We start from the raw sequence: 27,684 nt of genomic DNA on the forward strand, positions 1-27,684 counted from the left end.
GGACTTTGACCAACTAGATCTGGGCTGTGAGGGAAGAGGGTAGGGATTCCAGGATAACTTTGAGATTTCTAGGTTGTGTACTGAGGAAATTATGTTATCATTCTCAGAAATGGGAAAAATACAATGTGAAATCACAGACTTGGAAAGAGGCCTATTTGGTGCAGATGGAGGAGTCCAGGAGGCAGGAGTAGTAGATAGACGTCACAGCTGGAAGTCAGATACGGGTGTGGGGAGTTGGTGTATGGTGGTGAAAACCACAGGCATGAATGTGATCAGAATGGGGAAGAGATACCCACACCTCCATGTTCACTTAAGAATTATTCACAATGGCCAAGATAGGGAAGCGACCTAAGTATCCACCAACAGAGGAATGGTTAAAGAAAATGTGGTGAATATATACTCAATGGAATACTATACAGCGTTAAAAACAGGAAATTCTGTCATTTGAGACAACATGGATGACCTAGAGGACACTATGCCAAATAAAATTAGCCAGACACAGAGAGACAAATGCTGTGTGATTTCACTTACCAGAGGCTGGAAGTAGGAGGTGGGGGATGGAGAGAAGGCAGATGTTGATCAAAGGGTACAATGTTTCAGTGAGACAGAAGGAATAAGTTTTAGTGATCTATTGCACAGCATGGTGACCATAGTTAACAATGTATTGTATATTTCAAAACTGCTAAAAGAGTAGATTTTAAATGTTCTCACCACCAAAAAAGATAAGTAGGTGAGGTGATAGATGTGTTAATTATCTTAATTTAATCTTTCTACAATGTATACATATATCAAATATATTGTATAAATATATACTATATATAACACAATATATAATTGTATAACTATGTACAATTATAATTTTTCAATTAAAAGTAAAAAAGGGAAAAAAGAAGAAAAGAAAGGCATATCATTCCAATTCTACCCTGCCCCACAGTACAATATGTTTTTAAAAATCAACCTTTGGCCAGGAGAGGTGGCTCATGACTGTAATCCTAGCACTTTGAGAGTCTGATGTGGAAGGATCACTTGAGGCCAGGAGTTTGAGGTTGTTGCGAGCTATGAAGACACCACTGCACTCATGACTGGGCAACAGAGTATCTCAAAAATCAATCAGTCAATCTTTAATTAAAGTATGAAACATAGAAAGGCATAAAATCATAAGCATACAGATCAACAATTTTTACAAAGTTGAGGACAGCTGTGTGACTACCACTCAGATCAAGAAGCAGAACACGATCAGAGCCCCTGAAATGCACTTTGTTTTTTCATCAAAGGCATTTCCTGCCTCAATCTTGTTGGTGGCTTAGAGATTTGGAATCTTCACCTCTAAATTCAGCTGTCTTCCAACATAATCCTCCATGAAGGAGAACCACAGAGGTGATCTGAATAATCATTTGCTGTATCATCGCCAAGGGTCTAGCTAAAAGACCTGATTCTGATGCTCTACCTTTTCTGCTGTTATTTTGATTTTCTCAAAACCAGTTAAAAGCAAACACCTTCACAGTCATCCCAAAACAAATGGATTACTTAGGGAATGAACATGAGACTAAAACCAGAGCCAAATGATTCCGGAAGACAGACCCCCAAGCTCAGAGGAGTCACGTGGCACAGGGCCAGCGTGCAGCACCCAGCACAGACGGCAGGACCGAGGGTCACATCTGCACTCACCACTGCTGCCAAAGCAAAGGACTACACAGGAGCTGTTGCAGATGGACAGACTTAGGGACAGGCAGGTGTGGGAGGTGCCAGTGCCAGGTGTGGGTACTGGAGCCAATAACTAACATCATTGTGAGGCTCCCAGGTCCAGTGAATGGTGCCAGGCAGCATTGCTCACAGAAAATTGCCAAAGAAGGGCGGAAGGTAGGGTGAATACCGAGGTGGCAGTACCCCTAGTAGGCAGTGCCCTGGAAAACAAAATCGAGTACAGAAATCCATATTCTCCAAAGTGATCACTCAAGTGTTCCTTTCTGAAGTCCTAACGGAAGTGTTATCAATGTTCAGGACTGGGCTGCCTCACGGGAAATGCCCCCGGGGGGTGGTTTTGACTCATAAATCTATTCAGCTTCACATGTTCATAATCATTTGTGTAAAGAAGAAAAAACCTCCAAGCACTAATTAGAAAGATAGAGCTGTTGTGTTTCCCCCCACACCACCTTATCTTCTTTATTCAGTTCTTGAAGACTCAGCTATTAAAAGAAATTAAGTAATTCATCAAGACCATTTCAATTACCTGCTGCTGATAACATCAGATTACAATTAGCATCTACAAATGAACCAAGTGCCAACTGCCAAGCTGAAACATAAGCTAATTTACTGCTAGATTCTGCCTGCTGGAGACACAACTCCGGGACCTGGCAGCAAGCACCCACTTCATTATTCCGACAGCAGTTCTGCAGCCTCTCTTGCAACAGTCCAAAGTGCAGCTCTGACCAAGATTTACTGCCCCGTCTGCCTCGGCTCACATGTTTACAGATGTGCTGTATCTGTAAGCAAATCACAGCTCCTTTGAAATAGCAATGTCTAGACAAGGAGGGTGACAAATCTTGACCTAAAGGAGAGAATAAATATTATTAATATGTATTAGGCACTGATAGGTGTGGGGCACAGCACAGGATGTGCATGTCATAACCTTAATGAGGGTCTGAATCATTTTCTTCGAGGCCTCTGGTGCTTGATCAGAAAAATCTCCTGCTTTGGCTGATGCTCTCCATTGCTCATGTCTCCTTTTAAACAGGGAAAAGACATTCTTCTTCCTTTCTTTTAGATGTCTAGAAAAATCTGTTTCAGGGCCTGGGACATATTAATTTTCTGTATTTATATTAGTATTTTCCCTTTTCATGACCCTTAGCAGGAACTGCTTTAGATGAAAAGCAGAGGTGTGTGGTTTGACTTGCTATATCAGGGGTGTTATTAGACTCTGACAATCTGCATAGTCTTGTCTGTACCTCTCAAGTAGAAGAACTAACTGGTCAATCAATGTGTACGGGTCCTGAGGGCCGCAGCAAAAGAGAACTTGCTGACCTGAGTTTGGATCCTGCCTCTGCTGCTTATAAACTATATGAACTTGGGCTAGTGCCTTTACTTTTATGCCTACCACAGAGCCTTGCAGTGAGGATGAAATGAAACAATGTTTGCAAAGCTCAGGGCAAGTAATCAAACAGACAATAGCTTCTCTAGGAAAAAAGAAAGGATGTTTCTGTCCTGGTAGTACCTACACTCCTCTAGGAATGCTTGCTGTCTCGCTCTTGGGCATGAGCTGCAAACACTCTTTCATGATGGCCTATAACCCTTTAGTGGTGCTTTTCCTCTTTCATCTTCCCATGGATGGGGGTGTGGGGGTTGAGGAGGAAGTAGCATCTTTGGCTTTCAGCCCTAGCCCAGGTAATCCTAGCATGGCTCCCACTAGGATCCACCATTCCAGTGGGAATGTTTTCTCATGGAAACATCTGTAGACATAAAATCCTAGACCTGGTCTTCCAACTCTGTCTCTTACTCTATGATCTTAGGTGAGTCACACATGTTCCTTAATCTCTGAATCCTCATCACTGAAACAGAATCATAATAGTTTACCTCATGGGGCTATTGAGAGGACAAGTAAGTACTGTAAGACACAAATATCACAGGTTCACACTGTTATACCAAAAACTTCAATGTGAGGGCTCCTAGACCTTTTGACATCTGGAGAGGTTATTTTGAACACAGGCCCACATATGATTCTGAGGATTTCCAAAGGAAAATACCTAATTAGTGTAAGTTAATTACTACCAACAATTATAAACATTTTGCCTATAAATCCAGGCCTCTTTACACTTTAAAAAAATTCTCAATGTATAAAAATTGAAATGTAAAAACATAAAGGAAAGTGACTGGTATATTACAGAAAAAGTTTTTCTTCTACAAAACAAGTAATAAAAATACATTATTAATATATTCTGTAAATATATTAAAAAATTATTATTTCATTGTTTCATTTAGTCCTCATTACAAGGCTTGTGTTAGGCACAAAAATTTAATTAAATATATTAATTAAATTATATTTTATTAAAGTACATTTTAATAAAATGTAAATATATTTAATATTATAAATATATTTTATATATAATGAAATTATAAGGTTCTTTAGAATACTGAGTTTCATGTGTGTTCACAGTAATGATACAATTTTTAGATATAAAATGTTTTTTTTTTTTTTTTGAGACAGTGTCAAAATGTCACCCCAGCCAGAGTGCAACAGCATCATCAGGTAATAGCTCACAGCAACCTCCAACTCCTGTGCTCAAGCGATCCCCTCCTGAGTAGCTGGGACTACAGGTGCACACCATCATGCCCAGCTAATTTCTTCTATTTTCTTTGTAGAGACAGAGTCTCGCTCTTGCTTAGGCTGGTCTTGAACTCCTGGCCTCAAGCAATCCTTCTGCCTTGGCCTCCCAAAGTGCTAGGATTACAGGCATAAGCCATCCTGCCTGGCCGAAAATGTTTTTTTTTAGCTATCAATTATTTTCCATATTTTCCATAGATGAATTATTAGATATCTGATCTCAGGCCTTGGAGGAAAGAACTTTCCATCTTGCGTATTTGACCCAATACTAGAGACAACAGGCCTGACACTGATGTGTATGGGAAATGGTTCTTGAAATGTGCTCACCTTTGTCTTTATCTGTTGCTGGAGCACAGTGGCAAACCAAGTGGTCACCTTGGTGGTGGTGGTCGTGGTGGGGGAGACTGAGCCAACCTTCTCATTGTCTCCCTTCTCGCCTTCCTAATAGTTTATCCCAAAGTGAGACGAGAGGTAATTCTGCCCGGTTCCCCAGTAAATTAGAAGATTTGTGATTATCCGAGTGAAAGGACTTTAATTGAGCCTTTGGTCTAGTAACCTACTCTGTAGCACATCTGAGGTTTGACTCCAAACTGCCTAAATTAAAACCATAAAGAAAGCCACCAAAAAAAACAGAGGCTATAGAAATACTGTCAAGCAACTACAGTTGTTTTGAGCATAAAAGAAAAGACGGCCATTTTCTAAGCCAAAATGTACATTAACATGATTTTCACAAGGAAGACATGGTCACAAAACAGCTAGGCTACTTACTGATAAGAAATCTGAAGACTCTAAATAATTTCCACTTGCTTTGTTTTAAAACAAATAAAAGCTGGGCAATAAATATTAATATTAGTACCTGCTGACCACCAAAGGGCAAAGACTTCCTGTCATCTCCATCTTCTCTCTCTCTTTCTCTCCATGTCCACAAATTCTATCCACTTCACCCTTAAATACACACAGGAAGCTTCTATTGTCCAAAAACCTTTCTAATGACTCAACTCTCACTTTCCTTGGCTTCTCTGATATAAATGTCATACCTTTCACATCCTGAAGTTCTCGTCTCCCTGAGCTCCACCCGGATCCCCTCCACCCTCTGTGAGCCTGACTCAGTCTCCCGGGCTGGCTTTCTTCTCTGTCTCATAGACGTCATTAGCATGATGTCGTCTTAAAACACTATTTCCAGTTCTATTTGCTTGTGTTACATTAAATAAGACAAATACATACGGTAGTATACAAAATTAAACCTATCATGTGCTTTTCCAAACTAGTTCCCCCTCCCAGCTTTCCTGTTTCTTTCCAAAGGCACCACTATTCTTCCAATCACCTGGGCACAACCTCTTGGTATAAGCTTTGACTCATTCAATCTAAAAATACAAATATTTTTGTATAAGGGGCTATACCTGATGATAGGGATATTACTAAGTAAAACACAGTGCATACTTCTAATGAACTTTAACCCAGTATAGGCAACTATACAAATAACTATAATTTATGATTGAATATTAACAGAATAGGAGAAATTTTAAAAGTGTTATTAGGGCTCAGAAAAAGGGAAAGAATTTACCAACAGGGGCTTAGATTAGTGATTGGTATTTGGGATAATCCTAAAAAGAGAGGTAAAATTTAGACAAACAAGAAAGATAGAGACACAGGAGTGAAGTGGAAGAAATAGCTTGAGAAAATTTATTAAAGCAGGAAAGCATGGCTCATGTGGTGAGATTAGTGAAGATGGAAAAGCCCAGTTTTAGGTAATGAATATATATAAAGAAGTAGCAGAATTAAAGAACAGAAAATTAGGTACATCTGTAATCATGACAGCCTTCATTTTAAGGTAAGGACTCTGATACATAACACGGCAACTACTGACTTGAGCACAGCTTTAGGAAGGTCAGTCTAACATTGACATGTGGATGGAGGAGACATGGGAAGAAGGGAAGGATGGTGAGGAAAACCCAACTACTAGGTTGATGCAACAGACCAGGCAGCTAGGATGGGGCAATGAAAGAAAAGAATCCTTATGAAAATATTTATTTGGCAACTGTTAGATTGGGAATCACCTGAAAAAAAAAAAAAAAAAAGGAAGAAATCAAATGGTGACTTCAGTTTTCTAAGTCAAGACGGTATGGTAGACCGAATAATGACATCTCCCTCCCCGACAATATGTCCCTGTCCTAATCCCTGGAACCCATGACTCTTGCCTTATACAGCAAAAAGGGCCTTTGCGGATATGATTAAGTTAAGAATCTTGAGATAGGGAGATTATTCTGGACTATCCAGTTGAGCCTGATACAATCACAACAGACTTTATCGGAGGGACCCTGGAGGCAGAGGCAGAAGAGAAGGAGATGTGACGACAGAAGCAGAGATTAGAGGGCTGGATTCTGATGGAGGAGGAAAGCAGAAAAAGGCAGAGAAACAGATTCTCCTCTGCACTCTGTGGAAGGAACCAGCCTTTGTCAACATCTTGACTTTACACCAACGAAAATGATTTTAGGTTTCTGACCTCCAGAGCTGTGCGAGAATAAATTTGCATTGTTTTAAGCCACCAAGTTTATGGTAATTTGTTACATGGCAATAGGAAACTAAGACAGATGGCTGAAGGGTGGGGCTGTCATGAACAGAATTGGGAAAGCTAGGAGTTAATTTAGAAAAAAGATATTTCAGGTTCAGACTCACTAACTTTGACAGCTCAGCACGAGAATCAGGTGGAATCATCCACTAGGCAGTTGGAAAGGTGAAAGTGATGCTCAGGCCAGAAGGAAGTCAGAGCTGGTGAATACAGATTTTAGAAACAATGTGCACTGAAGCAGTACTCTAAGTTTGGGGTTAAAAATCAAAAAGGGAAATATACTAAAAAGGAACAGAAAAAAAACAGGGAACAAAACACAAGAACTCTTGCACTCAACAAGTGACAATACGATGGAAAGGAGCCATTGAAAATAAAGTAGGGTATCTGAATAATGACATAGAGTGAAGCCTTAGAAAGAAGGCAGAGTAAAAAAAAGGCAGGCTGTAGGAAAATACATATATTATGATCCAAGTTTCAACAAAGGAACAATCTACACACACCTGTGTATATTTACACACACATACATGTACTGACATGTTTCTGTACATGAAAAAAGGTCTGAAAGTATTCTAATCAAACTGTTAACAGTAGTTAACTGAGGTGTTGGACAGTAATAATTTTAGGGGGTGAACCTTTTTCTATTTCATACATTTTTATATTGCAAACATTTTTTTTTACAAAAGTATCACTTTTGTAACTTTTAAAAATTGTTCATCTTTCAAAGGGGGCAAGAAAAGCCAATGAAAAAGATACAGAAAGAGCAGGCAGGAAGAAAATCAGGACAGTGGTGCCTCACAGAAACCTAGAGAGGAAAGAATTTCAAGTAGAAGTTAGCAGAGCTGCCCAACTGCTGCATACTGAAATCTAGAACTGTCAAAAGATCTCTCAACTCAGCCATGGAGAAATCACTGCTGCCCTTTTGTCAGGGGACAAAGAGTGCAAACTGAACTGCAAAGAGTTAAAAATGAATAAGAGGGGTTCAGCTTCCAGTAACGGAGGAGTAGTAGGTCCTCCTTGTAGACCAACCGTCCTATAAATAACAACTGTAAATTCTGTGGGGGGTGGGCAGGAGACCTACCAGAAGGCACTGGAGAGCAACCAAAGCAGTAAGAAAATATAAAGAGGTCGGGCCAGGCGCAATGGCTCACACCTGTAATCCTAGCACTCTGGGAGACCAAGGCGGGAGGATCGCTTGAGCTCAGGAGTTCAAGACCAGCCTGAGCAAGAGCCCCTCCCTACTAAGAAAAAAGAAAAAAGAAAAGAAACATTAGCAGGGCATTGTGGCAAGCACCTACAGTCCCAGCTACTCTGGAAGCTGAGGCAGGAGGATCACTTGAGCCCAGTGAGCTATTAGAGAAATAAAAATAGAAAAAGAACCACAGAAACAATAAGCATGTGAAAGTGGGAATGGGTGTATCAGTATCAGATAAAGTAAACTTTGAAGCAAAAGGGCATTACCAAAGATAAAAAGAGACATTTCATAATGATGAAAGGAGCATTTTCTCAGGAAGACAAAAGATCATAAATGACTATCTACCCAATAAGAGAGCTTTAAAATACATGAAGCAAAGTTTCACAGGATTAAAGGGAGAAGCAGACAAATACACAATAAGTAGAGAGTTTAACAACTCCCTTCTTAGCAACTGATAAAACATGTAGGCAAAAAAAATCAACAAAGACAAAGATGATCTGAATGACAATATCAACTACCTTGATCTAACTAACATCTACAGACCATTACACCCATTAAAATCCTACAGAGTATATTCTCTGACCACAATAAAATTAAACTAAAATTTAGTAACAAGAAAACATATGTAAAAACCCGAAATATTTTTAAATTAAACAATGAGTGAAAGAGAAATCACAAATCACCTTAGAAAAATTTAAAAACTCAATGAAAGTGAAAATAAAATACATCAGAAATTATGGAATGCACGTCAAGTAGTGTTTAGAGGAAGTTTTATATCTTTAAATACTTGTATTAGAAAAGAGAAGGGGTCTATAATAAATGACCTAAGCCTTGACCTGGAGTAGCTACAAAAAGGACCCAAAGTAACTATAAGGAAGAAAATGATAAAAGAGCAGAAATAAGCAAACAAACAAGCAATAGAAAAAAATTAACAAAAGCAAAAGTTAGTTCTTTAAAAAGATCAAGAAAATTGACAAATCTCTAGTCAGAACGATCCAGAAAAGCAGGGGCGTACTGGTGCATAACACAAATCACCAGTATCAGGTATGACAGAGAGCACAGCACTGTGTATCTTACAAACATTAAATGAATAATAAGAAAATATTACAAACAACTTTAGGCCAATAAATTCAACAACTTACACGAAATGAACAAAATTTTTGAAAACTGACTTAACTGACACAAGTTGAAAAGGAAAATCTAAATCGTCCAATATACACAGCTTTCTAAACTCCAGGTTCCAAGGCCCGCAATTTACCCTGCATGCCACCGCTTTACTCATTTGCCTTAAATACCTAATCTATCTTCTCACTCCTACATTTCAAAAAGCTTTAGAAGTTCCTGTTCACTAGCACATCCCTTGCCTACTTTTCATACTCATCTACCACCCTCTAGCACATTCCTGAAGGCTAATCATGCCACCATCCCTCAGATATGCCAACCTACTGCATCTCCTACCCCCTTTCACACGTGTCTTGCCATCAATGCCATCCAGTTCCTGCACAAATCTCACCTATTCTTCAAGGTCCACTTGGGTCTAATTGGCAAGAAGCTTTCCAGACTATTTCCAGTCCCTCAGCATCACCCTTCTAAAAATTCCATGGTCACACAACATTATAACATTGTCTTCTAGGGAAGCCACTATCATCCTATGTATTAATCTTATTTTCCCAACCAAATAATAAGCTCTTTGAGATCAAGGATTTTTTTTAACTTCTGTATATGTTAAAGCAACTATTCCAAGATTTAGCACATAGTAAGGATTCAGTAAATACTTGTAATCTGTTGAATGAATACATACAGTTAAGAGCTTCCTTGTACGGTTCCTGTCAGACTCTCCAGACTCTCATTATGATCTCAATACCATTTTCAGAACCATCTCTAGGAATCTGCGAGACTTTCTCTAGCAATTATTCAAGAAACATTTGGTTAAAATAAGCAGAGGTAGAGAGGAGGGAAGACTAGTGCTAAAATTAAATAAATAGAGATGAACATGCCTTGGTTTGGCAGGTCACATAAGAAAAAGGGGCTGCGTTTTATTTTCTACTGCTACTAAAATCTGATAAGCATACACTAATACCAGTAAGGTTACCTCTGCCTTGTCCTCTCCCCCCACTGAATCCCTGTGGAAATAGAATGAAACATGTGGCTCTAGGCACCAGGATGAGTTCAGCTTATATTATACTTCCAAACACATTCGTATCTTTCATTCATATGTACCCACATCTGTTTGGATATAGAGATAAAATAACAACAATATCTTCTAAAAAGTAGCCAGTTACCAATTACTTATTGTTTCTTATCACTACATTCTCTACTACTCCCCAAATTCTAAATGTTTTAACTGTAACCAGGTACAATCAAAACAGTGACTGCAAATCTATCTTACTTAAATAGATCTTTCAAAACATAATTTTGCATTTATACTAAAACTAGCAACATTATTTGTGAATACACATCATTTTGAGGAAAAAATGCATTTTCTCTGGGGTTAATTCACCAAGTAAAGAAACCCCTGTAAGCAAAAAACACTCTCAAATTCCCATCCACTGATTATTTTTCAGCTCCTTCTCTTTCATTTAAACCAAACATGGCTTTACAGAATCATTTCATTTTCCTTCTCTATAATTAGATAAATCTGGTTGCTCTTCTCTCTAGACAGATTAAAAGGTTGGGGTGTTTTGTTTTTCCAGTATTTCAGAATTCTAATCCTTAGAGCACTATGATGACTCATGTGATTTAGAGCAGGTAGGCTCCAAGGAAATATGTCTGAAGGAAAGATACAACATACACAACAAGGAGATTCTTTTGAATATAAGCACACAGATTCTTAAAAGCTGGTGGCCTACTCCAGCTAGTTTCAGCTCATGGCATTGACCTGGTGTCTTGCAAGCAATCTTGTCCTTACCCAGATTGGAGGACGCTCGCCCCTCTGCAGCCCGGTCCTTGAGATCCTCAGCAATGCCCAGCTGCTGCTCATGGTACTGTTTGGCCCTCTCCAAATCCTGCATGCACCTGGCTGCATGGCCCAGGCCCGCATAGGCCCGCATCTCAATGGCCTTCTCCATCAGCTCCTGTGCCAGCTCTAGCACGTAGTTGTGGTATGACATGGCCTTGTCAAAGTTCCTCCGGTAATGATAAGCACTGCCCAGGTTGCTGTAGGCCCGGGCCTCTTCTCGCTTGTTCCCCAGGTGCTTGGCTATCTTCAGATGCTGCTCGTGGCACTGCACGGCATTCTCAAAGTCACCCATGGCAATGTACACAGCCCCCATGTTGCCAAGTTCTCGGGCTTCCGAAAGTTCGTCTTTGGATTGCTTGGCGAGAAGAACACACTGCTTGTGACTGGCCAGGGCATTGGGGTAGTCTCCAATGGCTGTGTACACGTGGCCCAGACTGCTCAACGCCGACGAAGCTGCCTGGAGAGAAAGGATAAGGCAGAAAAATGAAAACACATCAGAAAATGGCTTTGGTATGTTTCAGCAGATAAAATTTTACAGTTTGCCTGTTACCGTCCAATCTAATTCCTGATGGTGTTTCTATCAGTTCTCCACAGACCTATGCAGAGCTGATAAAGAGCGTATCCAAACAATTCCCTAATAAAAGAAAATGGCAGTTTAATCAGTAACTTTCCATAGCTAATCTCATAGAAATAAGCTGTATTCCACATAATCTTCATTTCAGTTTAAAGACTTATCAACATTTCTAATATTAATTATGATATTATATCTCTGTTAATACCTATTAATCTCTGTGGTATAAGAAAATGTTGAAGAAAATCAAAATTAATTACTACGTATAATAGACCATAGGAAAATCACAGGAGAAATCCACGCTTGGCTCTTTGCACTCCTGGGCATTTCTCTATTCGTGTCTTCTTCCAAAGCAGATGGATACACTAATGGTAAAGGAGATGTTTACCAAGATGACTGATGATTTTGTGACCCAGGATTCAGTGGAGGGTCCTGGTCTCTTTGTTCTTTCAATGTAACTTCAGTGCTGGTTACTGTAGGGCTTAGGTTTGGACAAGTCTCAGAGGAAAACAAGGGATGGGATACAATCTCTCTTCCTCTGGATGGGGTGGTCCCCCTTCTCAGGCTCACAGTGGCTCTTCAAGCTCTTCTTTTCTTGCCTAGAGTTTCTTCTAACCTTAGCCTCTCCCTGCAGAGAGATGGTATCTTCCTAGCTCTTCACATGGCTTGCCACTCATTTATTTTTTGTCCAAAGAAAAATACACAAACCCTTTTTGTCTTAAAGGTTTTAAGGTAAATGTCTCTATGTTGGTACAGTGAACCACACAGGGACAACAAAAATAACAAAGATGTTACGTGGTTCCTAGAATCTTAACAAGTACATACAGTCTCAGATTCTAGTCTTCGGTTTCTAATTCCTTTGCAGAGATATAAAATGGAAGTTATGCTGGGCTGCTTCTGACCTTTTTATTCTAAAAGTTGGAGGCTTGCCTATCCTTTCCTTCTTTCATTACAAGCTGATAGCTAGAGTCAGGTAGCCCCCTTTCTTCATGGTGTTCCCTCTTAGTAGCAGGAACATGTGATCTTGCCAGAACAAAGGGTGTCACAGGTAGGCAAGTAATCTTCCCCCAAGGGCCTGCGGGCTAGGGAATAACAATGAGGGGATGCCATCCTTCCTGGAGGAAGGGCATTTCTTTATGAGACGTGTTCTATGCCTGTGCACTTCAGAACACTTTTATTAATACTTTATAGATGTGAGTGATTTGCTACCCTATTTTCTTTGCCTGTGAAATAGCAGTTCTTGATCAAAATGACTGAGACCTTTTTTTAACGGCGCTTGCAAATAGTATATTTGCAAAGTGTCCTATATTGTTTTAAGTTGCTTTTATCATTTCACAGATGTTCCAACAAAAAGATTTAGAAAATAGAGAGGAAATTCATACTTATAAATTTACTTTTTTGTTTTTTCCTGAGTGTTGGAGAGCAGAAACAATTCCCCGACAGGAACAATGCTTGCAGCAGTGCGATTCTGGCAGAGGCAGCAATGATGTCACCAAAGAGCATGCCATTTGGATGTATACTGGCCTCGGGTTCCCACTTTGAGAGCCTCTTTGAGACTGAGGTGAGGACTTCATGTCAACACGTTGTACATGGACCTTTCTACTGCTCACACCCCCACCCGTCCCCCACCTCAACGATCTTCTTTTGCTCCCTTGCTGCAGGCCCAGAGCCTCATCCTCTTTCCTCCACTTCAGTAGCTGGCCCTCCTCACTTTACTCTTTGGGGTTCTTCTCTACCCAAACCTGCCTAGGGAGGACACAGTCCACAATGCCCACCTCCCCTCACAAAGCTTTGTTGCCCCCAAGCAAAACATACAGGCTCTTTCACCATGGAGCTAGCAAAGCTTAGAATCCAACACTTGGTTCAGAACTGCTCTGCTCTTTACTAGCTCCGAGATCTTTAGCAACTTAAGTTCTCCGAGCCACAGTTTTCCAGACAGACATTTCTAGGCCCAAGCAGCAAGCCAGAAACTGAGTGTTTTCAAACCCAGCCATGAGACCCTGTCAAATGTGTAAACCATAAATAATTCACTAGATAATTCCGAATGGTAGATCTGGTTGGAGGCAATGAGCCCTTGAACACTGCAGGGGATAGATTTATAATGCTCCAGGCAGGCACAACACCCCAGGCGTCACTGTTCTCAGGAACTTCTGGTTTATGGCGACTCCAAATGACAGCCCTGGGATCTTCTGCTTCTGGCTCTTCATTTCTCCAAATGCCAGGGAGACACAGGAGCTCATTTACTGAAGCTGTCTGAACATAAGGAAAGGGAATATTTGGGCATTTCCCCTCTGGGATGTGGGGGAAGGAGGGAAGGACCACTACATTAGCTCTTGCCTGGCATCCTCCAGTTACCAGGCAGTGCTGTCAGGCTGGGACTCTTCATGGTGGGTGTCCTGGAAGTAAGCATCTCTAGAAAGGACGGTATAATTTATGAAGCACACATCATAGCCTCTGAAATTACAAAGGCAGCCTTTTATAGTGTAAGAGTAGATTAGGATTTAGAGTCAGAGGCCCTGGCTATATAACCCTAATTAAACTCATTGTACTTTTTCACCCACATTTTATTTATAAAACGGTGCTAATGGCAATATTATGCATACTTTATAGGGCTGGGATGGGTCAGATGAACTAGTGCATGTGAATGCCTTCAGTAAACTGTAAAGTGCTCTGTGAATGCATCACTGAAGTGTGGATGGATGTTTTATGACTGCAAGCTGGCTGAGCTGAGCTCTGTTACCATGCAGAAGCTAGTAATGGCAACTGAAAACATTAATCGTTATGACCAAACATCTATATTCCTATCAGTTGCCACAGGAAATAAAGTACAGTGTTTTACAGCCCCTGGGCAAATAACATGTGATGATATTTATCAGCTAAGTGAATTACAAATTAATCACTTGTCTTTGTTCCTGTTCCTGTAGAATAAGCTTAGATCTGAAACATGGTTTCAGGCTGTTAATGAGAATCTGAAGACCCACTATCTATGGGGAATCACAGGCCCCACCTCAAGCAGATGCTGTATTTGCCACTAAGGTTCATGCTGCCTTTGTATATTAATCTCTCTGAGATTTTTGTGCTAGAATAGCAGCAGCTGCTTCCCACAGTGGAAACATTTTGGAACATCTGTATTTGAATACTAAAATGCACACAAACAGTTATGCTAACAAACTATCTGGCTGGAATAAAACAACACTTTTCTCTTTTTATAAGATATAAATTACTCATGACCTTGCCAAAGCATAATTTCCAGCTGCAGACTTAGGCACATAGGAGTCAGTCACCCCTTACTCTGTGACCTGAATATTTACAGAAGAATTGCATGTGACAAGTTAGTTTCATGGGACATGAAGCCAGAGCAAGAAATTTGCTCATATTTCTTCAAACTACCTTTCAGGGTTTTTAGTTTGAAAAATAAAGTTTAAGCTACCCAACTATAACCACACTGATGACAGTACCATTAAATATTATGCTGAAGATTTAAACATGTTTTCCTCCTATCTAGTGTGTTTCTTCCTTTACTTCATGTATTTTTCACAAGAGTTATATTTTGTGGGAGGATTACACGCACAGTGTAATGTAGTGTTATATAGAGAATTTTCAACATAATCGCTGATTGATTCATTGCATGTTGTTGGAAAAATGGGAGATGTACCTGCAGCTAGTACCAGAAATATTGATTTTCTTTTTTACTGCCCAAATCCACATGCACCATGTATTCCCTGCCAGTTCCACACCCAACAGCCCAAGGTCCTAGATCAACCACCCACAAACCAATAGGTAGAGAGACAAAAGAATATGGATAGACTCTGGAACCAGGCACATATGGGTTCAAATGACACAATGTATGATAATGTACGTTATGTAACATCTTTGAGCCTTCTTTGCCACCTCTGTAAAATGGGAATATTAATATCCCACAGAGCCTTCATGAATACTACATAATATAGTAACTGTGGCTCAGGACTTAGCACATGGACGATGCTCAAAAATTTTAGATTTCAGTTTCTCTTCCTAACCCCATCAAGATACCACTGACATAGCTTTACTCATTTCAGAGATATGGTAGAAGATGACCAGAAAATAGACCATGAAGTTATGTCACAACAACTGAAAAGATAACACAAGAAGCTTGCCTTGCCGATGGTGGGAAGTGTCATCAACTTCATACACTGAAGACCAGAGTATTACTATTCCTCTTCTGCAAATACATACATGAGAAAATTTACCCTTTACTTAGGGATATTTTAGAATCTTTGGTATATCCAGCACATAATCTTGGTAAAGGTACTTTATTTCAAGTGGTCAAAGCTTACACCAACATTGGAGTGTTCTAGGTCTATTGGTTGGTTGGTTGATTTGTTCATTCATTTATGCATTCAGGAAAATTCTCTAAGCCCAGAAATAGATTCACACACCTACAGCCAACTGATTTTTGACAGAGTTGCCAAGAACATATATTGAGGAAAAGATAGTCTCTTCAACAAACAGTGCTGGGAGAAAAATTAGATATTCACATGCAGAAGGATGAGACTAGATCCCTACCTTTCACATATACAAAAATCCATTCAACATAGATTAAAGACCTAAAATGTAAAAACCCAAACTAGGAAACTACTAGAAGAAAATGTAGGGGAAGCACTTTGTGACATTCAGCTGGGCAAGGATTTTTAAAATAAGACCTCAAAAGCGCAGGTAACAAAAACAAAAAATAAAGGAATGGAATTACATCAAATTAAAAAGCTTTTGCCCAGCAAAGGAGACTATTAACAGAATGAAGAGACAACCTACAGAATGGAAGAAAATATTTGCAAACCATACAAGAGGTTAATATACAGAATATATAAGGAACTTAAACAACTCAACAGCAAAAAAACTCAAATAACCCAATTAAAACCCAATTAAATGTCAAAAGAACTTTATAGACATTTCTCAAAAGAAGACATACAAATGGCCAACAGGTATATGAAAAAAATGCTCAATATCATTAAATATCAGGGAAATGCAAATAAAAACCGCAATGAGATACCACTTCACTACACTTTAAATGGCTATTACCAAAAGACAAAAGAAAACAAGTGTTGTGGAGAAAAAGGAACACTTAAACACTGTTGATGGGATTGTAAACTAGTACAGCCATTATGGAAAACAATATGGAGGTTCCTCAAAAAATTAAAAATAGAACCACCATATTATCCAGCAATCCCACTACTGGGTATATACCCAAAGGAAATGAAATCAGTATGTAGAGGAGTTACCTGTACCCCCATGTTTATTATAACATTATTTACAACAGTCAAGATATGGAATCAACCTAAGTGTCCAACAATGAATGACTGGATAACAAAAATGTCGTGTGTATACACACACACACAGAATACCATTCAGCCATTAAAAAGAATGAATTCCTGTCATTTGCGACAACATGGATAAACCTGGAGGACATGATGTTAAGTGAAATAAGCCAGACAAAGAAAGAAAAATACTGCATGATCTCACTCATACGATAAATCTAAAAAAAAAAGTTGATATCATAGAAGCATAGAGCAGAACAGTAGTTACCAGAGACTGTGGGAGAGAGGGGGCAGGGGAAGATAGAGAGAGGTTGACCAATGGGTCCAAAGGTCCAATTAGATAGGAGGAATAAATTCTGGTGTTCTATTGCACAGTAGGGTGGCTATGGCTAACAGTAAAATATTATATATTACAAAATAGCTAGAAGAGAGGCTTCTAAATGTTCTCACTACAAAGAAATGATAAATGAATGAGGTGATATACAACTACCCTGAATGAATCATTATACAACATAGATATGTATCAAAACATAAAATTGTACCCCATAAATATGTACAATTACAATTTATCAATTAAAAAAGTAAATTTTTAAAAAATAAAATTCTCCAGGCTCACACAAATATAATCAACTAATCTTTGAGAAAGTACAAAGGCAACTCAATGGAGAAAGGATATTCTTCTCAATAAATGGTGTTGGAAAAACTGATATCACATGTGAAAAAAATAAATCTAGACATAGAGCTTGTACATTTCACAAAAATTAACTTGAAATGGATTACAGGCCTAAATGTAAAATGCAAAACTATAAAACTCCTATAAGATAACATAAGAGAAAATCTAGGTGATCTTGGGTTTGGCAGTGACTTTTTAGATATAACACCAAAAGTATAAATCAATAAAAAAAATTAAGTTGAATTTCATTAAAATTAAAAATTAAGAACTGTGCTCTGCAAAAGATACTGTTAAGAGAAAAAAAAAGACAACCCACAAACTAAGAGAAAATATTTGCACAACACACATCTGACAAAAGACTTGTACCCAAAATAGAAAAACTCAACAAGAAAACAAACAACTCAAAAAATAAGCAAAATATCTGAAGAGACAACTCACTAAAGAAAATATGCAGATGGCAAGTAAGCATATAAAAAGATGTTCAACATCATGTCATTAGAGAACTGCAAATTAAAACAAAAATGAGAAACTACTACCCACCTACTAGAACGACTAAAATCCGAAGGAACTGACAATATTAGATAATGATGAGGACATGGAGCAACAGAAACTCTCATTCGTTGCTGTAAAAAGTGGTACAGCCACTTTGGAAGACAGTTGGGCAATTTCTTACAAAACTAAACATGCTCTGACCATCTGATCCAGCAGTCATACTCCCAGGTATTTATTCACCCAAATGAGTTGAACACTTATGTCCACACAAAAATCTGCACATAAACGTTTATAACAGTTTTATTCATAATTGCTAAAAACTGGAAGAAAACAAGACATTTTTCAAAAGGTGAATGGATAAATAAACTGTGGTACATCCATATAATGAATTACTCTTCAGGGCTAAAAAGAAAGGGTCTATTGGCCAAGTGCAGTGGCTCATGCCTGTAATCCTAGCACTTTGGGAGGCCAAGGTGGGAGGATCACTTGAGGCCAGGAGTTAAAGACCAGTATGGGCAATAGTGAGACCCTGTCTCTACAGAAAATTTAAAAATTAGCCGGGTATAGTGATGCTGTAGTCCCAGCTGCTGGAGAGGCTGAAGTAGGAGGATTGCTTGAGCCCAGGAGTTTGAGGTTACACTGAGCTATGATGACACCACTGTACTCTAGCCTGGGCAACAGACAGAAACCCTGCTTAAAAAAAAATTAAAAAATAAAAAAAATTTTTTTAATTAAAGTTTAGAAGTTTTTTAAAATGGTCTATCAAGCCATGAAAAGACATGGAGGAAACTTTAAATGTATATTGCTTATTGAAAAAAGTCAGTCTAAAAAGTCTACAGATTATATGACTCCAACTATATGACATTCTGGAAAAGCCAAATCTATAGAGAAAATAAAAAGATCAGTGGTTACAGGGGCATCAGGGGAGTGGGAAGGGATGAAGGTGGAGCACAGAGGATTTTTAGAGCAATGAAACTATTCTGCATGATAATATAACAGTGGGTAATTGATGTTACACATTCGTCAAACCCATGGAACTGTACAATATAGAGTGAACCTTAATGTAAATTATGAACTTTAATAATTATATATCAATATTGGTTCATTAATTGTAACAAATGTACCACACACAATGCAGGATGTTAATAATAGAGGAAACTGAATGGGAGAGAAACTGGATATATGGGAACTCTCTATATACTATTTGCTCAATTTTCTGTAAAATTAAAACTCCTCTGAAAAATATAGCTCTATTATTTAAAAATAAATACATTGGAGTTTTCCTCACTGAGGGAGTGGGTAATGCTAGGAAATGGCAACAGCATGAGCAAAGGCATGAAGCATGACAGAGTATATTATGAATGGAGAGCAAGAAGCCATTTAGACCTGGGTAGTGGCTGGAGAGGAGTCTGGAAAGCTAAGTTTGAATGAGTTCTGTCTGTCCATCACGTTGTAAAATCTAAAGTATTTTCCATGTATGTCGTTTCATTTGATCATTATAACAAACCTCTTAAGTGTGCATTATTACAGTATCCATTTGTGAGGTAAAATTAGCCTCCAAAGAGGCAAAGACTCAAAGAGATACAAAGTGGCATTCCTACAAAAGTACACAATTAATAACCAAGCCGGGGTTCAGATCCATTCTAGATCCTGTGCATATTCGACTACACAATGTATCCTCTCTGTTGATAAATTTACAATTCACCCAGGGGTCAACCGCAGCCACAGAAGGTTTAGGCAGGGGAGTGACATGATCATTTGTACTTCTGCGTATTTCCATGAGGTAGATGAAAACCAAGGACATAAGTAGTAACAACAACAACAACAAAATGCTATACAAAATAATAACTAATTAGAATACAATTAAATACTTTAAGGACTAAAATACTTAGGATAGTCTTTAGGGATGTTCATAAATATGCCAACTTCTCTCCTTTCAGGCAGATAAGATTGCACATCCCTGCCTGCATGAAGTCAGGCGTGGGTGGCTAGGTGACCTGCTGCAGCTAATAAATGTGATCATGTCCAGGTAAAGCTTTAGGAACCAATACATGCTTCATCACATTCTCTCTTCTCTTGACTGTTTTCGTTGATCTTCAGGCCAGGCGTGGTGGGTCACACCTGCAATCCTAGCACTTTGGGAGGCTGAGGCAGGAGGATCACTTCAGGCCAGGAGTTTGAGACCGGCCTGAATAAGAACCTGTCTCTACAAAAAATAGAAAAAATTATCTGGGTGTGGTGGTGCATGCCGGTAGTCCCAGCTACTCGGGAGGGTGAGGCAGGAGGATCGCTTGAGCCCAGGAGTTTGAGGTTGCAGTGAGCTATAATGACTCCACTGCACTCTGGCCCCAGGAAACAGCAAGACCCTGTCTCAAAAAAAAAAAAAAAAAAAAAAAGAGAAGAAAAGAAAAAATTCATCTTCAAGGAAGAACCATAGCCATGTGGAATGGGGAATGTGTAGCCCTGGGCCACATGTGGCCTTCTGGATCCTTGAGTGCGGCCTTTTGACTGAATCCAAATTTTTATAATCCCTTTTTATAAAGGGATTTGTTCTGTGAAGTTTGGATTTGGTCAAAGGGCCACACCTTGGGATCTGGAGAGCCACATGTGGCCATGAAGCCACAGGTTCCCCATGCCTAAAAAAACCTGTGTTGTTTTGATTGTTATTATAACATGATCTGGCCAATCCTGACCAATACAATACTGAGCATAAATTGATAATTTCATGCTCTAGTCATCGTAATTATGGTTAATACTATCCCATGGTTCAATTATGTGCCAATTACCACAGGTTTCTGGATGATAAAATTTTAGGCATTTTTATAGAAAAAACAAATTTGAAGAGAATTGGGTACTAAAATCAGAGACCTGGTTAATTTTAAAAAACCAGTATTAATATAGATACAAAGGTCTACATGGCAGTAGTTTATCCAAATTACAGGCCTATTCAGGGGAAATCAATAGCCACCCAAAAATAAACCTGTAGAAATAGAAGATTGAATGTGGGATTTAGTCTTAAATGACATACACTCCCTATCAAATGAGTATATTATAGCCTGAAAATCTACTCTTAATCAGCAACCAAACTGATGAAGTAATTGTGTATAAAAGGTTAAATGATAATTGCAAACTTCTGAAGTTGCTCACTCAAAAGTCACACAAAACTAGATAAGAATAATCAAAGAAATTTTATGATCTATATTATTGAGAACATTGGCCATGATACCACCCAATATCATCTTTATAAGGAAGATGAAAAAAATTTCTTTCAGATCTCAGTTCTTCTACCATGCAGCTGCTATGGATTTACCTTAAGAAAATGTAATCTTCCAAGTGATCACGTTCACCTCTCTGGGCCACCAGGAAGCTTATGACCAGACACAGAGCCTCCCTTTAACAGCCAGATACAGTCCCCACATACGTGCAGATTCTGTCCTAAGTCCAGACTATGATCTGACACTAATCCCCTCATTACTCTGATCTCTCCCCTTTTAGGATTTGCTCCCACAAATCCTTCTTGGATTAAAGTAGAAAAATCAATGACACACAAACAAAAAACAATTAAATATTAAAGATCTCAGTAGGGAGAGAGCTTCCTCAAAGGGATCTCTAACAATGTGAACACATAGCCGTGGCCTACAGACAAAGAAGAGGTTTAAACACCACACAAATGGGGAAAATTTTAATTACATGGTCTTTAATAGTCTTAAGTCATTTCCATGCTGTACATGCTTAATAATTGGTGTCAGGTTTATTATCATCAATCTAACCAGTTTTTCCCAATGCCTAAACCTATCGCTGGAGGCATACTTTGCAATTATTACTAAAAACAGTGATTTGTACATATGTGAATTCTTTTCTACCATAATAGTTGGAAAAGTTGGTTTGATTCTATTACTCCGAGTTTAGAGAGCTATTAGTGATCGTTATAGCGTCTCCATGGTAACCTGTCAGCCTTTTCTAACACTGCAGGACCAGAGAAGCTTTCATAATAATTATGTTTATCAAAATTATATTAGGGTAGGAAGAATAACACAATGTCAGAAAGATCTACTACCTAGACCTAAGAGTTGCTATCACAGGTGATAAATTATTTATAATGCCCAACATTAATACAGCAATGTTTTCAAACCAAGAATTTGTAAATGTCCTTTGCAGATGCAAATTAACAGATTAATAAGAAAACAAGCTTTCTGGTATGAGAAGCTGGGATGACAGATTAGCTATTAAGAGCAATTTATAGGTCACAAGATATGAAAGTTGGCAAGAAACACTACCTCTGCTGGCTCTATAAATAGTAAAACTGCATTTAGTTTCCCAGAGGTATCCTGTTAGACATTTTAATTATACCATAAAAACTGCTGGAATTTATAATGATTTTATTTTTAAAAAAACTTGATGCTCCATGTAAACTTGATGTAATACAAGAGGCATCTGTGCTATGTGCTGTAAATGCCAAGTTGCAGCCAGTGGAAGACTGCTTGCTACTTCCTCTTAAAGGACTGTAAATGGTGAGGCTGATGATGAATATCAGAGGAGAGTAATGTTATTCCCTAATGTCTCCCGCAGGTTACTTAAGAATTCTCCTCTTTCTTTCACATCCTAACACCTTCCATTGCAGCCATGCTATCCATCTAGAACATTTATAAAGAACTCCATTCTATGTAGCTCTTTGGCCACAAAATGATGACCAAGTGAAACTCCTAGGGTCTTGGTAGTTTTATTAGGGAGTTGAGTTTGACTAGGGGTAAATTCCCTTACTCACATCAGTTAAGATTATTTCTGGAAATTTACGTCCCACTCTCAGTTTCACCTACATCTTCAGTTTTATTTGGGGAAGTGGAAGGCAGATAACCTAGTCTCATGTGAGTTTTCTATGACACAATTCACTCAAGTTTCTTATGTAATAATTTCACCCGAGTTAGGAAACATATTCTAACAAAATGCTATTTTAGTCCAATCAAAACTGTTCCATTCCACACTTGTCAGCCAACCTGAATTTCACTGGGCTATAAAATATTGTTCTGTAGGGGGTTGAAATGTAGTCAATCACCCTTCAAAGACAGCATTTACACTGAATCATAAAATCTGGCTTTGGCTGGGCAGGATATAATGGAGAAACTCCGAGAAGGAGAGAGACGGAAAGCACACATGTGCATGAGTGCACATATGAGAGGCAGAGGAAACATTTCTGGAAGGGAGGAAGCTCAAAAAAAAAAAAGAAAAAAAGAAAAAAAAAGGACGGTTTATTTGCAGAGGACAGCAGATAACAATTGAAACAAGAAATCTTTAAATTGGATGGAAAGGGATCCTCAAGGATCCTGGAGAGATCTTAGGGAATTAAGAAACAACTCAGAACTTGTGCTTTCACCCGTGAAGGAATACTATTACAGCCTTCCCCCATAAAGGATAGCTCCCAATGTAGGCTGAGATTCCTGAAATGCCCATGGCTCCTGAATGCTTAAGAACAAATGACCCACAAGCTCAGCTCCCTGTACTTTCACTCATTCCAGCAGATTCAACCTCTATCCTCTGGTGGATGATTCCAAACCCAGATTTCAAAACAAGAGACAAAGAATTTTAGAGCTAGAAAAGTCCTCATAGATCACCTAATCCACTGGTTTCCGAACTTTGTTCAAACCAAATTACAGCTGTGTGTGATTCCTGTGATTAGAAGTATAGCTGTTTAGGTTAACTTCAACAAAGGTCTACGTTTCTCACTAAGCAGCCCTTAAGGGAAACTGTGGCATTCTGCAGGACTCTCTAGAACAGAATTTGAAAACCACTTAACAATAAAACCCCTCAGTGTCTTCAGATGTAGAAACTAAGGCCAAAAGGGGTCAACTACCTTGGCTGAAGGTCAACCCACTAATGACCAGCAAAGGTAGGACCAGAGCTCAAGGTCTTTGGCTCCCATCTGGTACCCTCCTCACTCTGCTTTGCTGGTATTTCATCAGGCCACCTCACAGTCACTTCAGAGCAAGTCCTCACTGCCTTCGCTGAGTCTCTCCTATCTTGTGGCTTCTGTGATCAACATAAGAAGCAAATGCTATTGATAGTTCTTCCAACAACCAGTCATAAAGCTCAGCATTATTATTGTCTTTTCCCTGTTCTTTGACCCTCTTATTCAGCTGTCATCTAAGACCAGCTTTGTTAGACTCCTGAAACTATAATTATACTAGTTTTTATTTAATAATCTTTATTTTAATACCAATTATTTATACACAAGACCCATTTAGCATTTCTTAAAGTTTTATTTTAAATTATAAATATAATTATTTTAAAAATTAATGTGACAATGTTAACAGATGAGGTCTGTAATACATTTAAAAACATACTGCTATGCTCTCTAAAATCCTAGCCAGCTATTCAGTGACAAATTCAATGGCAAACTTAGATAACTTTAATCAAACTTTAGTAACTTTTCTAACAACTGCTGATTTTGTCCCCTGAATAATAATGGACTTAGTAATCAAAGGATAATACAGTGATTAGAACTGCCTAGCTCTGAATCTTGTCTCTGCTGGCTACTTTCCCTTAAGGAAGTTTCTTACTCTTTGTTTACTTATCTGTAAGGTGTGGGTAATGATATCTACCTTATGGGATTGTTATGACCATACATTTAAATAGCTTAGAATTGTGCCTGGCATGTAGCTAGTATTCAGTTACTGCTAGCTATTATTATAGATGCTAAATGCCAATAAAACTGAATAAATTAAGCAATTTTAAAGTCATTTATTTATATTAATTCAATCTGTTTTGTACACTTATTTAAAATTTAAATGTACCAAATTAGTGCCCTCCTTCTTCTCCCTCATTATATTAATTAAAAATCCTAAAAATGTCATTTCCCCTGTGTGGCATTTGTCACTGTTCCTTTGGCACAGAGATTATTTGGGCATGCAAGCACATAAATATTCCTTTTTGGAAATCCCCAAAGAAAGAAGACATTACACCAAGATCTTAAAATGGAACATAATATGTTCACTGAAGAAAAATTAAATTTTTAATTAAGATCCTAATTTTTTAAAAAAAAATTAGCTTAACTTCCTTGGTTCTACTGCTTGTAAAAAAAAAATAGCTTGCCATAAAAATATATAAACTGGCATTAAGTATAGGTTATACTAATAGATAAAATTTCTAATTACAAGTCTGATCACATTATTTATCATGTTAATTTAAAATTTGTTTTTCAGTGGTATGCTTGTTTTGAATGAAAATGAATACTAAAAAATGAGCTAAGCTTCAAAAGAAATATGTTCTATAACAAAAAAGAAATAATTCATAGATTATCTATTTAACATAATAATAAAAGATAAAGGATGTAGGGGAAGGGAAGAGGAGCATAGCAGGAGACAGATTAGATGGGAGCTTCCTGAAGCCAAGAGCTGTTTCATTCACCTCTGTGACTCCAGAGTCTGGCATAATGCCTGGCACCTAGCAGATGCTCAACACACACTTGAAGAAACAAACCGACAGACATGGGACTTCTGGTCTACATAAGGATATAAAAGGAAAAAACTCCATCCCCCAAGGTAAGAATGCCAGAATGAATGTGTGGTACTAATCTTTCAACCTCTAGTTCTCCTTAAGCAAAATTCTGGTACTCTAAAATTCATTCTTATTTACTTTTTCCTACAACTGCAAGAAGGTGTTTCTGAGTTGCCACCTTGATGTCTGTCTACACAGAACTCATGGTCCCCGATATCTGTTCTTGTTCTACTTGCTGCTCCTCATCCAACCATTCACACTCTAGCTAAGTCTTATGTAATCTAGTCCTTTTTACCTTTGCATCATGCACATTCAGGCCTGAAATGATTAAACAAGAGCTGCTGTTATTTTTGTTATAATACTCTTTTTCCTAATAATTATAATGATATCCAAAATCAGAGTCTGAGAAAACTAGTAGAATACAGATTCTTTCTGGGTATAATTAAAACCTCTTAGAAAAAATATGTAAGTGTGACTACTATTCATTGAGAGCAAGGCATACCATATTTCATACAATTGAAGTTGCCCTCAATTATGAGAGCTTTACAATATGTACCATGAATAAAGGAAAAAAATTATTGCAATTAAACAATGACAGTATACTTATTTATTGACTGTAAGACCATCCTGATTTCAGAGATATTAAACTGTTAAAAACTGTGCATTAGAGTCAATGAATTACGATATAGCACTGTGGTCCCCAACCCCTACGGACCAGTACTGCAGAGCTCCGCCACCGCCACACTCATTCCCAGTCCGTGGAAAAACTGTCTTCCATGAAACCAGTCCCTGGTGCCAAAAAGGTTGGGGACTGCTGATGTAGCAGGTGATTTACTTACATTATCTCAAATCGCCTCACAGGACCCTAAGAGGTAGGCATTTTTACCCTCATTTTTTAGATAAGGAAACAAACATTAACCAACTGGCCCAAAATCAAGTAACTAATAAACAGCAAGGTTGGGATTTAAATCCAGGCCCACCTGACTGCAAAGCTGTGCACTTCCATCATGTTACACTCCCTCCTCCAGAAATCCCACACAATGAATATGGGAAAAGGCAAGGGCATTTGCTCTAAAAAGGACTCTTTATTATTACTGCTTACAATTAAGTGCTTAGAAAAGCTTAGCAGGTGTTTCTTATTTGCAATATTTTATAAAAATGGCTATTGTCAAACGGTATCATAGACTGGACACAGACTTGTAATTTTATTAAGACTAAGGAGGAAAAAATCTGCAACAATTCTACTATACTGATGTTTTCTTGAGCAACTTACAAGTTTTTACTACCTTCTTCCTAGATATAAAAACCACCTTTGGAAGTCTTCAAGTTTGCCAACATGCCATAAGCGTAAAAAGAGATGTATGTTATTTGATTAATATTATCATCAGAATTATTCATATAAATGCAGAGATATAGAGTGAAAAGTTTAGAGAATGTGTCCGGCCTAGGACTGGCTAATGTGTCTGGCATGCCTGAAAAATCCCTGAAAGCTGCTCCTGAACGCCTGTAATTACAGACATTCAGAAGATGGGCTACGCTTCGGATACAAGTTTGTTCCACTCAGGGATATACCGATGGTTTTCAACAGTGGCACTGGACTGTGAGTTCAGACAGGATCATTTAAATGTGCCTCAGTAATGTATGTGTGCTGGGAGCTCCACAGAAAGGAAGAATTAGATCAATTCCTAGAATGGCAAGGCCCATTTCCAGAAGGTTCCATTCAAGGTATTATGGTATTAAATAGAGACTGCTAGAAATCATGTAATTCTATGGAAACTTCAGAAGCCTCTTTCTGGGGCGGGGGGAACACCTGGGGTTAGGAATGGATTGGTTTACCTTGCTCCTGGTGGCAGGGAGGGGATGACTGTGTCGCTGTGACAGAGAGAAAGCCACGGCAGGGAGAAGGTGAGGTGGTGCGTAATGGCGCTCCCGCGGATGCTGCACTCCAGCCGTGTGGGATACAGCCCTGCTCCGAGTGGGCTTCTTCCCAAGGAAGTAGCAGCACATCTTCCCCATAATAAAGCACATGTTGTGTCATGTCTGATTATACCTGATCAGCTTATTAGCTTATTTTACCTAGTTTTATAGTTCAGAAGAGGAAGAGAGAAGGAAGAAATATAAAAGA

General features: G+C 38.5%; 1 protein-coding gene across 1 annotated transcript in view; it reads right to left on the minus strand.

The window, feature by feature from the left end:
* TTC28 (tetratricopeptide repeat domain 28) overlaps positions 1 to 27,684 on the minus strand; it is a 533,622-nt gene that overhangs the window by 139,115 nt on the left and 366,823 nt on the right. Inside the window, exon 6 of the mRNA XM_045534372.1 lies at positions 10,988 to 11,495. Within this exon, the coding sequence (XP_045390328.1) occupies positions 10,988 to 11,495 (508 nt within the window). The remainder of the gene's footprint in view (positions 1 to 10,987; positions 11,496 to 27,684) is intronic.

This window comes from Lemur catta, chromosome 21 (genome assembly GCF_020740605.2).
Source record: "Lemur catta isolate mLemCat1 chromosome 21, mLemCat1.pri, whole genome shotgun sequence".
NCBI lineage: Eukaryota > Metazoa > Chordata > Mammalia > Primates > Lemuridae > Lemur > Lemur catta.